This window comes from Vulpes vulpes, chromosome 5 (assembly GCF_048418805.1).
Source record: "Vulpes vulpes isolate BD-2025 chromosome 5, VulVul3, whole genome shotgun sequence".
Taxonomy (NCBI): domain Eukaryota; kingdom Metazoa; phylum Chordata; class Mammalia; order Carnivora; family Canidae; genus Vulpes; species Vulpes vulpes.
Genome location: NC_132784.1, coordinates 33,838,732 through 33,855,822, shown reverse-complemented (window position 1 = coordinate 33,855,822; position 17,091 = coordinate 33,838,732). Strand labels below are relative to the sequence as shown.

Genomic DNA, 17,091 nt, shown 5'->3' with positions numbered 1-17,091 from the left:
CTCAAGAAGTAGAGGGGGAAAACATCCTGCTACATACTTAAGATGCATGGTCTTTAAACTTCCCTTTAGCATCTGGTGCCACATTGCAACAGTACGCTTGGCTGTGCTTTAATAATGATCAAAGCCCAAAGAATCTGGCTCCTCTAATGCCCTTTACTTTATTTGCAAAACAAGATACTGATGTCTCATGTCAAACCCCACAACCTCCATCAGTCCCCCCAGCGAAAACAAGGATAATCCCATCATCCTCCTTAAAGAGAGGAATGGAATCCCAACTTACTAAAAGGGATAAAAAGCTTTAAAAACAATCTTCTTAAAGGCAAAGACTGTTGGCCCTACTCCCTAGTATTCTGGTACCTGGTGTGGTACTCTTCCTGCCATGAACAGTTCAATACACATTACTCTCACCAACACCCCATCTGCATAAGCACCTGAGATCACAAGTACAACTTTTCGTAATCAGGAACAGCTGGCTCCCAAATCTCCCTAAACCCAGGAGGTTCCACTGACATTTTTTGCTAAAATGATTAAAGAATACCCTCTTGACCATGATGTATAAGAAAAAAAAAAAAAACCCTCACATAAAATGGTAGAAAAGAGAAAAGGAAGAAATTCAAAAGATTCTGGGCTGACAATGGTATTACATTTAAAAAAAAAAAAAAAAAAGGATCAACACAAAAGTAATACTTTCTCGCCCTAAGGTTGAACAGATAAATGGACTGGTGCTCCTTTACCTAGCCATAAGAATAAAGTTTCTGAGGTGCATGCACCTGCCCTGTGTTCATTCACATGGCTATTAGGGTAATCCCTTTGTTTGGTCTGTCTACAGGACTCTACACCTTGAGGTCAATGCATGCACCCACTATGCCCTAATGGCTAAACCATCTACAATTCTGATACCAGGTCATTAAAACTCAACTCTGCAAGTATCATCATGCATGAGAAAGGCATTCTCTTTTCCCTAAAAGGAAACAAAATTAATATCCACTTCATGAATTAATGGTTTTAATTGTACACAATTATAATTTTAGGACATAACTTGACCTGCAATATAGTCACATGCTTGTGATCTTGCTTATGTTATAACACACTGATAACTCTACAGTAAAGTGCTTCTGATGTGGAAGGAATTAGGTGATATGTCCAAATATGATCAAACGACAAAGATTTGGGAGTTACATTAGCTTCGCATGCTGTTTCACTTTCCTATTAGACCCATCTCCCCAAACATGTATCTCTTTACTTATAAATTTTATGTAGCAATATAGGATATATAAACACATGCACAGACAAGCATTCATACATTTCTTATCTCTAAAGCCTTTTTTTAAAAAACCAAAGTTTGAATTTAAAGATTCACTCTCATTCCTCATATTCTTGGAACCTGGATATTTTTTTTTACTATCACTGAGGCTGAATAGCTAAAAAGACAGTATTTGATCCTGTCTGTGGTCAGCATTAACAAAATGGATAACATCAAAATCTTAAAGCAGTGACTAAAGGGAGGGAAACAAATAAAAAGGCAAGAGTACTGATTTTCCTGCTGACATCTTTGAAGATTTCTAGCCTACATACATGGTCATGGGTCACTTGCTAGTACATCTGGAAGCTGGGTAGTAAGTCCAATGAAAGGGGTAGGGTGGGGGACATGGCTCTGAGGTCCTAATTCAGTATTTCCCCCCAGAGTTTCACACACAGATGGGCCCAAATGCCACCTAAAACAGAAGTTCAGGATCAGGAGCACCAAATCCCTGTCTTCACTCTGCCGCTTATCTGGCTATGTGGCTATGGGCAAAGTATTCGGAATTTTAGTTTATTCTTTAGACATTAATACATGTCTCATATACTTTCATAGAACCAGTTGACTTTATGGGTGTACCTGGCATAGCACCTGCCATATAGTAGGTCTTCAACAAATACTAGCTTGGTTCTACCCAGAGGCTCCCAGGAAAGGTAAGAGAGAGTCTAGATTTCCCTCTGAGATCTGGATTCAAATCCAGAAGCATCTGGAATCTAAGGGGATCGCCAAGAGAAGGCACAGCGTGGCTGACAGCCCTGCTGAAGCCTGGCTCCAAGTGCCTTTACTTCAGATGCTAGGGGCACAGATGTTAGGCACATAGTAGGGGGGCCAACAGGCACTCTTCATGGCCATGTCACCCTGCACACTACCACCAAGGGAAATTAGCAATTTTTTCAGTTGTTGTGTCTTGATAGTTTGGGCCACCATCCTCGGTATCATATTTTCTGTAAGTAATTATTTCTTCCTCTGTAGTCATTTCAGTTTTCATTTTCAACCATGCGTGTCCACTGTCTAGGACAGGATCACCTGGTTAAGATTACAAGCTGCTAAAATCAGTGTATTTATTTGAGAAGTCTTTTGGGGGCATCCAGCACAGCAATGATAATACTTATGATTTGGGGAAAGTTACTATGATTAAAGAGTCCACAACATGTACATGGTGGATGCTCAAGTATCAACCATAACGAAAACCTCAGACATTCAACAAAACATGCTTTCAAACCGGCAATTCCATGTTCTCCAAAGTAAAATGGATCCCACAAAAAAAGTTTTTAACTTTTCTTGGAAACGAGACAAAGAAAGCTTAACGCATCCATTTAAGATAATTTAGACTAGATACATCACTTCTCCCTCGTTGACATCTTAGAAAATTAACTATTATACCCCTTAGGCCCCAGAATAAATAAAAGGGTAAACCATGGATATGAACTAGACTTACTGTGGTGACACAATACAAATATTGAGTCCTTGTGCTGTACACGTGAAACTAAGGTTAATTATACCTCCTTAATAAAACACACAGAGAAAAGGTAAATCACTCTGTTCAAAGACTTCCAAATATGCTTGTGTGAGCAAACTACAAAGTAACCTACCTCCTTAAAGTTGTCAAATGCTGATAAAATGATTTCATGCCCGCCTCTGACGAGACAAACAGCTGCCAACAGTTCTAAGACAAGGGCTTTTGTTCTGTCGAAACAAGAAGAAACAAGCAAAAAAAAAAATATATATATATATATCAGTGAAAGTAACATGATGAGTCAGCTTCTCCCTCCTTCCAAGATGACTGGAATAATAAAATATTTGCTTGTGTTATTTTTTTAAAGATTTTTACTAAGGTATATATATATATATTTTTAAGATTTATTTATTTATTCATTCAGAGAGAGCGAAGAGAGAGGCAGAGACACAGGCAGAGGGAGACACACGCAGAGGGAGAAGCAGGCTCCATGCAGGAAGCCCGATGTGGGACTTGATCCTGGGTCTCCAGGATCACACCCCAGGCTGCAGGCGGCGCCAAACCGCTGCGCCACCGCGGCTGCCCTACTAAGGTATATTTATATCAAAGTACATTTTTAAACCTTTACTAATGCGATTGATGTGAGGTAACAGATTTAGAAGGAATGTTTCCCATTCCCAAAATTATAAATTACTCACTAATGAAAATTAATTCTGGGAAGATTTGTCTTTCACTTCTACCAGTGGGTGACTCAGTACAATATGTTTGAAAAAGCTTTACTGATAAACTTAGACAACTGGGAACTTGGGAATTTTCAGGAAAACAACCCACTGGTTAAATGTTTACCCTGGTTTTAGAGTCGGAGAAATAACATTTGCCCAAAAAGTTCAAAATCTACTGAAATTAAAGTCCTACATTTCAAATCTGCTAATTTGCAAATGGTGCCATAAAGGTGTCACCCCCTAAGACAATGTGAGTTTCCACCACCACTTCTTCAATGATCGGAGTGGAGCTGTATTACAGCAGTGCTAGGATAGGATATTTTCTGATTCAAGAAAACTCCATCAGAAATACTTTTAGAAGGAAATCCTTAGTAATACAGTCTAAGTTTTCAGATTCAACATCAAGAACAGCATTGTTTTCTCATAATAAGATCACTTCAGTATTTTTTTTTCCCCAAGAAAAAAAGTCATTGCCAACCTCTAAATGAAGACTGGCCTGTTAATCCACAATGTTAATTATCTTAAGAAAAATGAGTAACAACTTCCCTACACTAGAAGGCAGAGAAAAAGCATGACTACCCAGATTTTTTAGTAAACTAAGGAAATGGTCACAAAGCTGCAAAAAAAAAAAACTATAATCAGAGAAAGTTTGAAATAATATTCAACATTTAAATAGGACTTAACAGTTTTCATTTCATTGCATAACAGAAAGGGTCTCATTTGTAATTAGATTTTTTAGTTGTACTAACAAGTTTTCAGGTACAGAGCTTAAATACAGAGGTATCTGGTGAAAGACGGAAGATGTGTGAACTGCAGAATGCCTCACCAGAATGGAAGACCTCTCATAGCAAGTAGAATAAATGGATGAAGACAGGCTGCTGGGGGCAATCTGTGCTCTGAATAACGAAGTGACCAGAAGCAGCAATTTGCATGCACAGTTATTTTTGTTTCCGTTTCTTCTTTTGTTTGGTCATAAACCTACGTAGGTAAAGGTTGCAAAGTGAAGCGCGGACAGGGGCCAGTGGCCATAGTCAGCTTTACAGTAAGTGGTGCAGCTCAGTCTGCAGGAAAACCCTCCTGGCCCCAGTCCTAACAACCCGGCAACCTCGTGCTCACTACCCAAATCTTGAAAAATTTGCAAGGATACTAAGAACCAGGCCTCGAAAGAAGGGAAAGCTTAAAGAAAACAGTGAAGGAAAGGGTAGTGTCGTCGCAGTTGTTCAACCGCACCACATGGGAAATTACAACTCAGCTGAGAAGAAAATTCTGCACAGCCAAGGAGCCCACTGGCAACCTCGATTCAAAGAGGTGCCCTTTAAAGTTTCAAAGCTCTAACCTGACTAACTGTTGACTAGCTCTCTTCTTTCCCTAGTTAGATTTGCACTTGAAAAATAACAAGGTGAACTTACCTCGGATTCTTGTTGTTCAAGCTCAGGGCAATCTCGTTTACAGCATGTGGATGAGACATGACCATGTTGAAGCCATACTAAAATCAACGTGAAAAAAAAAAAAACAAAGCATTAGGCGTCAACTTAGGGGACTGTCTATATGTTGACAAAAAAAAAAAAAAAAAGAACCTGAAGATTGTACCCAATGCAAGTTATGCCGTCATAAATGAATTTATGTCTCTGGCACATCCGTGTGGTAGAGATTCTCTATGAAAAAGTTTAGGAATCATGCTATTATTATCAAGGGACCATATGCTCATTCTTTATGATTGAACTACATGTTTCTCTTTATTAAAATGGTGAAAAGGCTCCAGTCCAGTGATCCTCAATCTGGCCGCTCATCAAAATCACGTGGAAGAGTCAACAAACACCTAACGCTGATTTTCCAGCATACGCCCCAGGCCAATGTACTCTGAATCTCAAGGATGGGCTCCTGGCACCTGAAATTCTCTTCTTAAGCTGACTTCACTGTGCAGCCAGGGTTCACAACCACTGCTTCTAGTCCCCACTCCAGGCAATGGCTTTTGGGACCAGCCCGTAGGAAGACCTGCCTTGTTCTGAGGCCTGGTAGGTAAATGACGTCACGGGTTTAACAACAGGCTCCAGAATCACTGTGGAGTCTACTGACTTGAGGAGTTACTCCTCCTCCAAGCTCACTCTCAGTTCATGACGTTACTCCTAATTATACTGAGAAAATATAAGCCAACAGGAAAAAAAAAACAGCTTCTAAAAGCTCTCACCCCCACATCAATCCTCCCATAGGTCCACAGCTTACGTCCCTCACCTCTTCCTGAAGAACCTTCCTGGGCTCTAAACCAAGGCCATCCCCTCTACTGGAGTCTTTGATCCCATTCCCTCCCCAGCAACTCACCCATCCCTCATTCTTCTAACGCACCCAATTAAACAGTCACAACAGCAAAGTCTTGACCCTACAACCCTGTGTCCATCTACTGCCTTATATCCCATCCCCCCAACCTCTATGGCCAAACTCCAAGCACTCGCTGTCCCCAACATCCTGCTGTGTCTCTTGCAATCACTTTAATCAGGGGTTCCGTTCCCTCTTCTCCACGGAAACCGCTCTCTCCAGCATCGCCAACGACCCACCTCGTTGAGCCCCCGGCCACCTCTCACTTATCATCTTACAAGACTTAGCGGCAGCACAGGTCACAGCTGCGTGCTCTCTTCTCCTTGAAACACCTGCTGTACGTGCCTCCTACCTGGCTGGCTACTTCTCGGACTCCATCAGGTTTTCCTCAGCTCGCTGACATTTCAGCAGAATGCCCCAGGATTCATACTTTAGACCTCTTTGCTTGTCTGTCTTCCCCTGTTGCTCTCGAGCACCCCCCTGGCTTTAAACACCATCTATTAGTTCCCAAATTTCTATCTCCAGCCTAGACCTCCGCCCTGGGTTCCAGGCTGGCATACCCAACCACCCACTTAAGGTCTCTATTTGGATGACTGCAGCCATCTCAACGGTAACATCCCGAAAACTTCACTCCTAATCTTGTCTCCCAAATCTGATCACCCTGTAGCCTTCCACATTTAGTAGATGGCAACTCCGTTACATGGGCCCCAGATAAACACCTCGGAGCCACCCTCCTCTCAACACACAGCCAATGCTGCTGCCTCTACTGTCAAAACCAGAATCTGGTCACCTCTCATCATCTCTACTATTATCCCAGTCCGTACCGCCATCAACACTCACCTGAGATTAATGCAGCAGCCTCTTTTTAAAAAGATTTTATTTATTTATCCATGAGAGAGAGAGAGAGAGAGAGAGAGAGAGAGAGAGAGAGAGAGAGGGGGGCAGAGACACAGGCAGGGGGAGAAGCAGGCTCCACGCAGGGAGCCCGACGCGGGACTCAATCCCGCGTCTCCAGGATCACGCCCTGGGCTAAAGGCGGCGCTAACCGCTGCCCCCCCCCCCCGCCGCCCCCCCCCCCCCCCCCCCCCCCCCCCCCCCCCCGGGCTGCCCAATGCAGCCACCTCTTAGATGATCTACTTCCTTGCGCCTTTGCCTCCAAGGTCAACCCTAAGCACAGAAGCTAGAAAGGTCACGTTAAATCAAGTGCCAGGTCATGTCACAGGTTTCCTCAGAACTGTTCAACAAGCTTTCTGCCTGCAGTAAAGCCAAAAATCCTCCCACTGACTCTTACAGCCCTACCCAGCCGGGACCCCGTGTTAACATCAGATTTCAACCCCTGCTCTTCTCCTCTCACTTATTCCAACCCAGACAACCCGGTCTCCTTTCTGCGCTTCAAGCACAGCAAACTTATTCCCACCCTATGGCCTTTGCACTCGCCCCCTTTTCTATCTAGATTCTTCCTTCCCTAGAACCTCTTACCTTGTTCCCTAGTTACAACTGCTACGAGGACAAACTGCTACTTCTCCATGATGCTTCCCTGAACTGCACACACATTTTCATCACTTCTATTCCCATTTCTTGGCTAATTTTTCTACAGTATTAGTAACAGTTCTCTGGAGCCGTTCTTCCTGGATTTAAATCTATTTACTGACTCTATGATCCTCGGCAAATTACTTAATTCTGTGTCTCAGTTCCCTCATCAGTAAATTGGGGAGAGTAACATTACCAATCGTGTAGGACTGTTATGAGCTCTAAATTAAATAAATAGGCTTAAAAGCACCGGTCCTATTAGAAAGTACTCTGTTAGTTTTGTGTTTTGGGGTCTTTTTGGGTGGGGAGTAAGTATTAGCTTTTGTTTCAATTCACCATCATTATTATATAGAACACTGTATGATTTCTCAAGTTATTTATCATCTATCTTCCCTCATTAGACAGTAAGTTCCCTGGGGCATTTATTTATTTAATGTATTCCCTTTGCTCTGAACAGGGTCTATCTGGCAATGCTCAAAAAATAGTAATTAAAAGAAGAAATAAAATACACATTTCCCTTCTCAAATTCAATTCAGCATCCTTACGTCGGGTTCGAATTCTAATACTGACCCTCCCCACCTATGCATTTATTTTCCACCTCTGCTTGGACCCACCTGTAGCATCCCTATTCGTGGATATCAAGCCCTATTTTTATATTCCAATTATGTTTTTCTGATTCTTCCCCTAGTTCTGCTTATCTAACTTTGACCCTGTCAGTTCACTCTTGATACTCCAGGCTCCAACTTCCACTTTATTGCTGGAGTTAATCCAACACACACATTAATCTGTTATGATGGTGATCACCTGAATCAAAATCACCCATAGCAGGGATCCCTGGGTGGCTCAGCGGTTTAGCACCTGCCTTCGGCCGGAGACCTGGGATCCAGTCCCACGTCGGGCTCCCTGCATGGAGCCTGCTTCTCCCTCTGCCTGTGTCTCTGCCCCTCTGTCTCTCATGAATAAATAAATGAAATCTTAAAAAAAAAAAAAAAAAACACCCATAGGAGGAATCTGCCCTTGTAACAAGGATCCTCCAGGTGCTTCTTATAAAGATTAAGCACCACTAAGTCCAGAGGCACCTGGGTGGCTCAGTTGGTTAAGCACCTGCCTTCAGCTCAGGTCATGATCTCTGGGTCCTGGGATCGAGTCCTGAGTCAGGCTCCCTGCTCGGGTGGGGAGTCTGCGTCCCCCTCTGCCCCTGCCCCTCCTGCTTGTGCTTGTGTGTGTGCTCTCTCAAATAAACAAAATCTTTAAAAATTCAGAAAAGAACCACTAATCCAACAGACAATAATTATAACTTCTCACCTTTTTACCATCCTAACCCTTTGAGAACCACTGACCCACGTGAGAGTCTATCCATTCCTCGTGTTCTAAAATTGTTCCGTCAATGCCCACAAGCAGCAGCTTACTCAATCTTCAATGGTCACAAACATTTACCAAGTAATCTACACAAGTCTATGACTGAAGGAGAAAACTATCTTCCATAAATACACCACAAAGGACAAATCCCAATTAAAATACAGGCATTGAGTTAAATCTTGAGTATTAAAACGAACCAGACCCTTTTTAGTAGAATAGCATTAAATCCTGGTTTTTACTTCAAATAGAAATAAGACAAAGAAACCAAAGAGGACAAGATATAAATCTGACAAATTGAAATTTTTTTTTTTTTAAAGAATCAGAACACAAACATACCTGGTAATTCATGATGGCACGTAAACACATGATACACACGTGTACATCATCCTTCTTACTCACTAATCTTGAATTTTTCAAGGTTCTTCTGCTTGGCAAAGTATTATATCTACAAATAAAAAGGGAAATTTCTATAAAACTGTAGATTACCTTCTCAGGACAGGCACATGCGCTTAAAAAAATGGAACTTGTTCTCTGTCTTTGCCTGCACCTGAGTGAGGACTGCAGGTTGAAACCACCACCATCAAGCCCATCGCCGCAGAGCCATGTCTGCAGACTGCAAGGCCTACATGATTCTCTGTCCGGTCATCATCTAGTCAAGCCAGACACTAGGGCCAAGGAGACTCCATCTCGTTCACGGCACATAACTCGTTGGATCGTGCACAAGGTCCATGAACAACCCCAGGCACCTAATCAGGAAGCCAGGCGAGATATGCAGACGTGACTGAAACGACATGCCGGCCGACTGCGTCTGCAACCCGGTGAAGGAGTGAATTTACACACAGACCTGGAATCCTCTGGCCCAAGGTGAGCTGCACCTTCGCATTACTGGTCGCAGGATTCCCTGTTGGGAGTTTAGGCCTCGGCAAGACCTACATCAGCAACTCGATACCAGCCTGTGATGCTGGACCTTTAAGGATTCAGATGCCTCCTCAGCCCGAGCCTCGCTTAAGCCAGGCGTGGAGGCCGAAGCAGAGACGCAACAGGCTGAGATTCCACCGGGCGCAGTGGCTTCAGCGTTAAGATGACTCGTCCTAGAGCCCGCGCTGCTGGGCCCGAGCTCCCGCCCGGGAGTTCCAGAGCCGCACGCGCGAGGCAGGGCAAGGGGGACGAGCGCCCACCACCACGCGCGGGCACGCCAGCTCTACGCGGGCACCCACGTAAGGTTTCCTCTGCAGCTCCACGCCTGAAACACAAGCCAATTTTTAAAAACTGTCACCTACTCTCCTATAGCGTCAACTACAGAAATGATCTGCAAAATGAGCCACAGGCCTGCCTTCTTCTTGAGCTAATTAAAAAATTTAAAGGAAGTTCTGATGAATGTTAACCGCTTTCAAAAGTCCCGCAGGTGCTGGCTAAGAGCTGAAAACTGAATTGACAAGTTTGTCTGAAACTGTTTCTCTGAGCAGCCCTCCTAATTCCTTTTCTTTTCAAAAACTATGAAACAGAAGATGATTTTTTCACATAAGCCTACGAATGACCCAAATATACTTGCGAAACGCACTTCAACGTTTGCCTCCATATACCTGAATGTATAAAACTTAGCTTGCTTATGCTAGCCTCGGGAAGAATGCTTTATTATTACTTTTTTACCAAATGACATGTATCATGTCTGTTTTACATGCATATGCATAGGCACATGTGTTAAGGAAAAACAGCTAGAAGAAAATATGCTAGAAATGCAATGAATTACATAGTTGTTATCTCAGGTGATGTGACTGTAGATTTTTCTTTTTTGTTCACACGTAATTTCTAATTTTCCTATAATTAGAAAAACTTCTATAATAAAAATAGTTTACCATAACTAGGGGGAAATAAAGAAGACTGCTTTATTCAAGGACTTCCTGCCTTATACACACTTGGAAATAAAACTGCAGCAATGGAGGCTGGCCTAATTCTCTTCCAAATGCAAAAAAACAAAGTTAAGGAAACAAATTCAGATTTTCATGATAGTAAGCATAATTTCAATATCCAAAATACAACTGTGGAACATGTCCCTTTGCCACAGCCCCAGCCTGAGCATGTCTGCTCACACACTTCACGGAGGGCTCAGGAGATTGGTGCCTCTTCAAATAGTAACCACACGGCCAACCTGACCCAAATGCATGTGGTCTTTAGTCTATATGAGAAAGCTCCCCCCCACCCCCGCCATTTCTTTGTATTTCTTTAATGGCATCACTTATGAAGCATAGGAGAGCTGACGACAGAGTCAGCATTTTTCATTGGAAACAGTGGCTACCAGAGCAAAACAACGTTATCTCTGATTAAGCTTAAAAAAGAAAAAGAGGGCAGCCCAGGTGGCTCCATGGTTTAGTGCCGCCTTTGGCCCAGGGCGTGACCCCAGGGTCCTGGGATCGAGTCCCACATCGGGCTCCCTGCATGGAGCCTGCTTCTCCCTCTGCCTGGGTCTCTGCCTCTCTCTCTCTCCTCTCTGTGTATTCTCATGAATAAATAAATAAAATCTTAAAAAAGAAAAAAAGGTGATTTTCAAGGGAATCAACTGTCTTCTGCTAAATTATATTTATGTGCAGCAATGACTGCAGAAGATCTACTGACCAAAGCAAGTAACTCTGTAAAGAAGATGCACAAGTCCCTTCCACACCGGTGCAGATTTCTGCATCACTGTCGTATACATTTGAATGATTTTGCCAAGTAGACCAAACATACACATTTAATGTATGATGTAAAGTACGATGTAAAGATCTCTCTTTAATGAGCAGGTTCCTTCCTTTCACTTATTAAGTTCTTCAGCTTCAGGATTTTACTACGACTCTAAGAAGCAGATGTGTTTGTCATTACTTCCATTATTTGTAGAAAGTAGCAAAAATTGATTAATTATAATATTCTAATTACTTAGCAGCAAAAGAAGGTTTCTATTTATTCTTGTAGGTGGGTAATCTCAAATATACATCCTGGATCTACACTTAAAATGTATTTAATATAAAACAGCACATGGATACTTATCAATATTTAAGGATCTTAAAAATATAGGTCAATAAAGAACAATATATTTTATGTATTGATATTCTCTGCTTAAAAATATATAGATAAGCATTTTTTCCTAAGGTGTAAGGCATTTAATTTAAAATTTATTTTTCTCCCATTTTGGTTTATACAAATATGGAGAATTAAAGGCAACATTTGAACTTGTATTTAAAATCACAGCTTCAGGGGGTGCCTGGGTGGCTCAGGGTGTGACCCTGGGGTCCCGGGATCGAGTCCCACATCCAGCTTCCCACATGGAGCCTGCTTCTCCCTCTGCCTGTGTCTCTGCCTCTCTCTGGGTGTCTCTCATGAATAAATAAATAAAATCTTTAAAAATAAATAAAATAAAATGACAGCATCACAATATATTTTTTTAAAAATACCACTACAACCCATAATGAAAAATCAGCACTGAAAGCCAAAGGAGGTCTGTGATATCCTTTAGACAATCTTTCCTGATTCAGATCAGTAAATTGAAGCCCAAAGAAATGACAACACACAGCAGATAAAAAGTAAGAGACAAGACTCCAAGGGTGCTCCCTGGGATTTAGGGTAGCCTCTTTTTACAAGTTGCAACTCAAGCACAATCTGTCAGGTTATCATGTGCAAAAACTACCGCCACAGCCATCTGTGCTGGCAAGTTCTTTGTCAAATGTTCACATCCGTCATCCTGACAGCACCGGGTCTATATAGGTGTCATTTCCCCACTCCCAATAATTATTTCACCAGGCAGGGTTAAGGCTCAGTTTGCTAAGAACAGCAGCATCTGGGCATCTTTTTCAGAACACAGTGGCCAATGCACTTGGTAAGCAGTTTTTGTTTTTGTTTTTTGAAGATTTTATTCATTTTTAGAGAGAAAGCATGTGCAAGGGGAGGGGCAGAAAGGGAGGCAGAGGGATAAGCAGACTCTGCACAGAGCATGGATCCCATGTCCCTGAGATCATGACCTGAGCCGAAATCAAGGGTCAGATGCTTAACAGACTGAGCCACGTAGGCGCCCAGGAAAGCAGTTTTCTTTTTTATTTGACAAAAAGTGAGAGAGGGAGAGCATAAGCAGGAACAGCAGCGGAGGGAGGGAGAGGAGCAGGCTCCCCACTGAGCAGGGAGCCCGATGCAGGGCTCGATCCCAGGACCCCAGGATCATGACCCGAGCCAAAGGCAAACGCTTAACCGACTGAGCCACCCAGGCACCCCGGCAGTTTTCTTTTTAAATCTTCACTCTGTATCACTTACCAGAAAAATGAAGTGGTTTTTTTTTTTTAATAGTAAATTTTGCCCCATATTTTGGAATTATTTTTCTAAAAGAATTTTCTCCCCTTAAGTAAATGCACCTGGAGAGAGATCACCAACTCTTGACCTCTGCAAATACAAAGTATCTGAAAATAATTTAGGGTCACGTTAAATTAGGCTTGATTTTAGGGACTGTGCCATGGGTTAGCATGTGCATTACTCCACACTTCAACATGCACATTTTGTGCATGTTTAATAGATTTAAATCTATTTAACTAGACATTTAGTTTATTTGCTATAACATCACCTTTTTTAAATTTTTGGATACTTTGGGATCCCTGGGTGGCGCAGCTGTTTGGCGCCTGCCTTTGGCCCAGGGCGCAATCCTGGAGACCCGGGATCGAATCCTACATCAGGCTCCCGGTGCATGGAGCCTGCTTCTCCCTCCACCTGTGTCTCTGCCTCTCTCTCTCTCTCTGTGACTATCATAAATTAAAAAAAAAAATAAATAAATAATAATAATAATTTTTGGATACTTTTAAATTCAGCTCCAATGTACTGGAGTACCCAAAAAACATGTCCCTGTGTAGCTGATTTGAATAGATCCTCTTAAGTTGACCTAAAATACCAACAAGAGTTAAGACTAACAATTTCCTGGATCCACTTAACTGTAACAAGGTTACCTGGACAAGGTGAGCAATCTAAAGTACCGGCCTCGATTAAGGAGCACACTTGTGTCATGATGAGCACAGAGCGATGTACCGAAGGGCTGTACATTATACTGTATACCTGACACTAACATTATACTGTGTTAACTGGAATTTAAATAAAAACTTCAAGTACTGGCTTCTGATGTTCTCTATCAGCCACAGGAAATCAACCTAAAACTTGTGCTTAAGCTCCAAAGTTGCTTTTATTAAGCATCTCCTATTTATGCTAAACCCTACTAAGTGTTAAGGAAAAATGAAAGGTAATGAAAGATGTTGCTTCTGCCTTTGAGGGCTCACCACTTAGTTTAGGAAGCAATAGAGAAGTATGTTGATAACCCCTGTATGAAACGTGCTCAGTGCGCATCAAACCCAGCCCCACCTTCCATTGCATGCACGTCTCCATGTGGGATATAAGCTCAGCAGGACACACCCCTGCACAGGACAACATGGTACAGAGCCGACCAGTAGGAAGGAGGTCAACCCGAAGGAGGTCATTTTCTCCTGTAGGGTATCATACTCAAAATCCCCATAGAATCAATCTTTTCTCAATCAAGCCAGGTCTGACTGAGCTAACACAGACCTTTTCCGGGAAACGGTCTTTAGGCAAATGAAAGTTGTTTTTAAACAGGGTTCTAATTCAAGAGGTAAATCTAAAAAGAATGGACAAATTGTGGGGTGAGTCTCATAAAAGTGACATGATAATGAGCATCACTAAACACGAACTGCTACCAAGATGGATTTAAAACGTACCCATCTTTTGTGATCCTTGGAGTCACCATTTTGGTCTGTATTTCTAGTTTTCTACAGTGGATTTGTGTGACTTTCCAAACAGAGGGGGGAAAAGCTGCATAAAAACAGCACTTGTGGATGGTCGAGAGAGCTAAGGTGTGATCACGATGCCTTTTCCACTTCAATCACCCTGGAGGATGTTTCCCCAAAGGCCTCTCGGATGGAAAGCGGGTGTCTCTACCTTCATAAAGCAGGGTTCACACTTCTATGGTGTAGGCTCAATTCCACCACAACACATGATACAAAAGCACCCAGTATCATCAGAAAAACTGGACTTTGAAAAAAAAAATCTTTTTCCCTGGTGCTGCGCATGTCCATGCGGACATCAAGAAGGCTGAGTACTAGGATTACCGGTTTGTACTGAGAGAGGACGACGGTGACCGGTGAGCCATGGGGCTCCACCACATGTATGTGTTATGCAGATTCCCTCAAGGTCAGGCTGGAAAATCACAGTCATCATCAGTCACCAATTAAAAACTCCAGGAGCTCAAGACCAGCCATCCCAAGCACACGCTGCAGGCACAGTCACGCCGACACACGTAAATGAGGTCCAACACACCGCAGCTGAGACCGGCCTGCATCCGCTCCACACCCCAGGCCCTTTGGGCCAGGCCGCGTGCGCCCTTCACGAGCGTGTCATCCTAGGTTAGCTCTCTGGACAGACCTGAGCTTTACGCAGGGTTCAGTGCGTGACTCCGCAGGAGGTACGGGAGCTTCTGGGAATCTAGGGAACTGGCACATGTACCCTCGCAGAATTATGCACAGTGAAACAACTGCTACGATCTTTCCTTCCTCAAGTCATGATGAAACCTCGTAAAACAGAGGCTACCTGGGCCAGGCGTGTCTGGTTCACTGTGCTACTGTCCCTGAGAGGCAGCACTGGCTTCCCTGGTCTGGGACACCCGAGGCAGCCGAGCCACTCCTGTCCCATGGGATTCTGATGGGTCCCAGCCTCCGTCAACAGCTCATGGGGATGTTCCCGTAACAGCAGCGTACAACTGGCTTCTTGGCCGGTTCTCAGTCTCACAGTGCATCACAGCTTAATGTGGGAGGAGGCAGAAGACAGGCTTGGAAGGAACCTCATTTCCTTTCGGCCCGACCGCCGGCTGCCAGGCTGATGGTTTTTCACTGTGATTACGGAGCTGCTGGTTTTCCAGGCTTCTGTGGAACTGGGGGGGTGGCGGGGGGAGTCAGAGCAAGTGAACTGCCACAAAACCAGCTGTTCTTACACCAGGATTCACTTATTTTTCCTAAATAAAAGCTCCCCAGATTGCTGCAAGACTAGCTAATTCCCAGAATTCTGAAAAAGTTGATTCTGACATATTTTGCCAGTTGCCTCATTGTTTTTATGGATGACAGCATTCAGAGAGTCCCTAACGTCCAGATCAGACGCTTAGAGACCACTTTCTGCCCAAGAAAGTCCTTCTGAATATGTGTTAATGAGAGCAGGTCTAATGAGGTCCTGAAACAATCAGGCCTCTCTGGTGACTCAGGGCAGCTTCCTGGAGACACGAGGGTTGGAGGGAACACTCTCAGATTCCAGAGGAAAAAACAAGGGGACAGACTATTTAGTGGAGGGATGGGAAACCAATGCCGGGACCACCAGAACATAGTCCCTAAATACTGGCTGCCCTGAGAACCTTTCTTCTCGCCTTTGGGCATGCAGAGCTTTGGGGCTCTGGATGCCTGGATATAAGAGATGGTTTCCAGAAGGCAGAAAACAGCCCCGAGTCCAATTTTTGGAGTGCCTGCCATTTGTACAAAAAAAAAAAAAAAACAAAAAAAAAGAAAAAAAAAGAGAGAGATGAATATTTAGGTTTTTTTTTTTTGAGGTCTCAAGAATTTTAAGAAAATCCTGTCTTTTGAGAAGTCATTTTGACCAAAACCTTAGAAGGGAAACCAACACCACCAAATTTCCCAGACCTTCTTCATTAACTTTGAGAACTCTCCGCTATCCTGTCCAAAGCACTGAATTAAAACTAAAATGTTCCCCTAGCATTTGAAGAGGAGACACTGTCTTGGAGGAGCTGCCAATTGGAATTCAAAAAATTCTGTGACTATGGAAAAAAAACAGATCACAAAACAGACTCAAGATCAAAACCAAACATAAATGGCTCCAATCACTTGCATTAAATGTAGGCACCAGCAGTTATAAGTACACAAAATAATAAAGAAGTCGTAGGTCAAAAGCTAGGGTAACAGGCACACGAAGCTCAGCAATTTCTACAAATGCCTTTTAAGAACCCTATACAACACATTTCCTGTTTAGTGCCACTGTGACAGGTGCCATCTGAGCCCCTGCTTCATGCACGGCAACGAATGTGCTGAGAAGCAGGTGGTGAATGGCTCGACCTGCACAGAAGTGGCAGCAGGTGCCACCGGGAAAGGAGGTGTTGGTTTTAAAAGCCCTTCAGCAGAATGACGGATGAGTGAGCTCCAACCCACCGACTTAGTCTAGTAAGAAATGACAAGGCAAGCAAAACCTGAAATTTTGCCTCCAGAAAAAAAAAGACTGGCAAGCCTGGCAAAGGAAAGCCAGGGCAGCAGCTGCCTGGAATCTGCCTACTACAGATCAGACCCGAAGAAGTTCCCCTGCCAGGCACACGTTGGTAGCCTGAATCACACGTACTGTTGGTTAGA

The 17,091-nt window shown here is 43.3% G+C and overlaps 1 protein-coding gene across 1 annotated transcript in view; it reads right to left on the bottom strand.

Annotated features, from left to right (window-relative positions):
* FMNL2 (formin like 2) overlaps positions 1 to 17,091 on the bottom strand; it is a 263,738-nt gene that overhangs the window by 54,863 nt on the left and 191,784 nt on the right. The window contains 3 exon segments of the mRNA XM_072757816.1: positions 2,893 to 2,986; positions 4,888 to 4,964; positions 9,017 to 9,125. Coding sequence (XP_072613917.1) covers positions 2,893 to 2,986; positions 4,888 to 4,964; positions 9,017 to 9,125 — 280 coding nt within the window.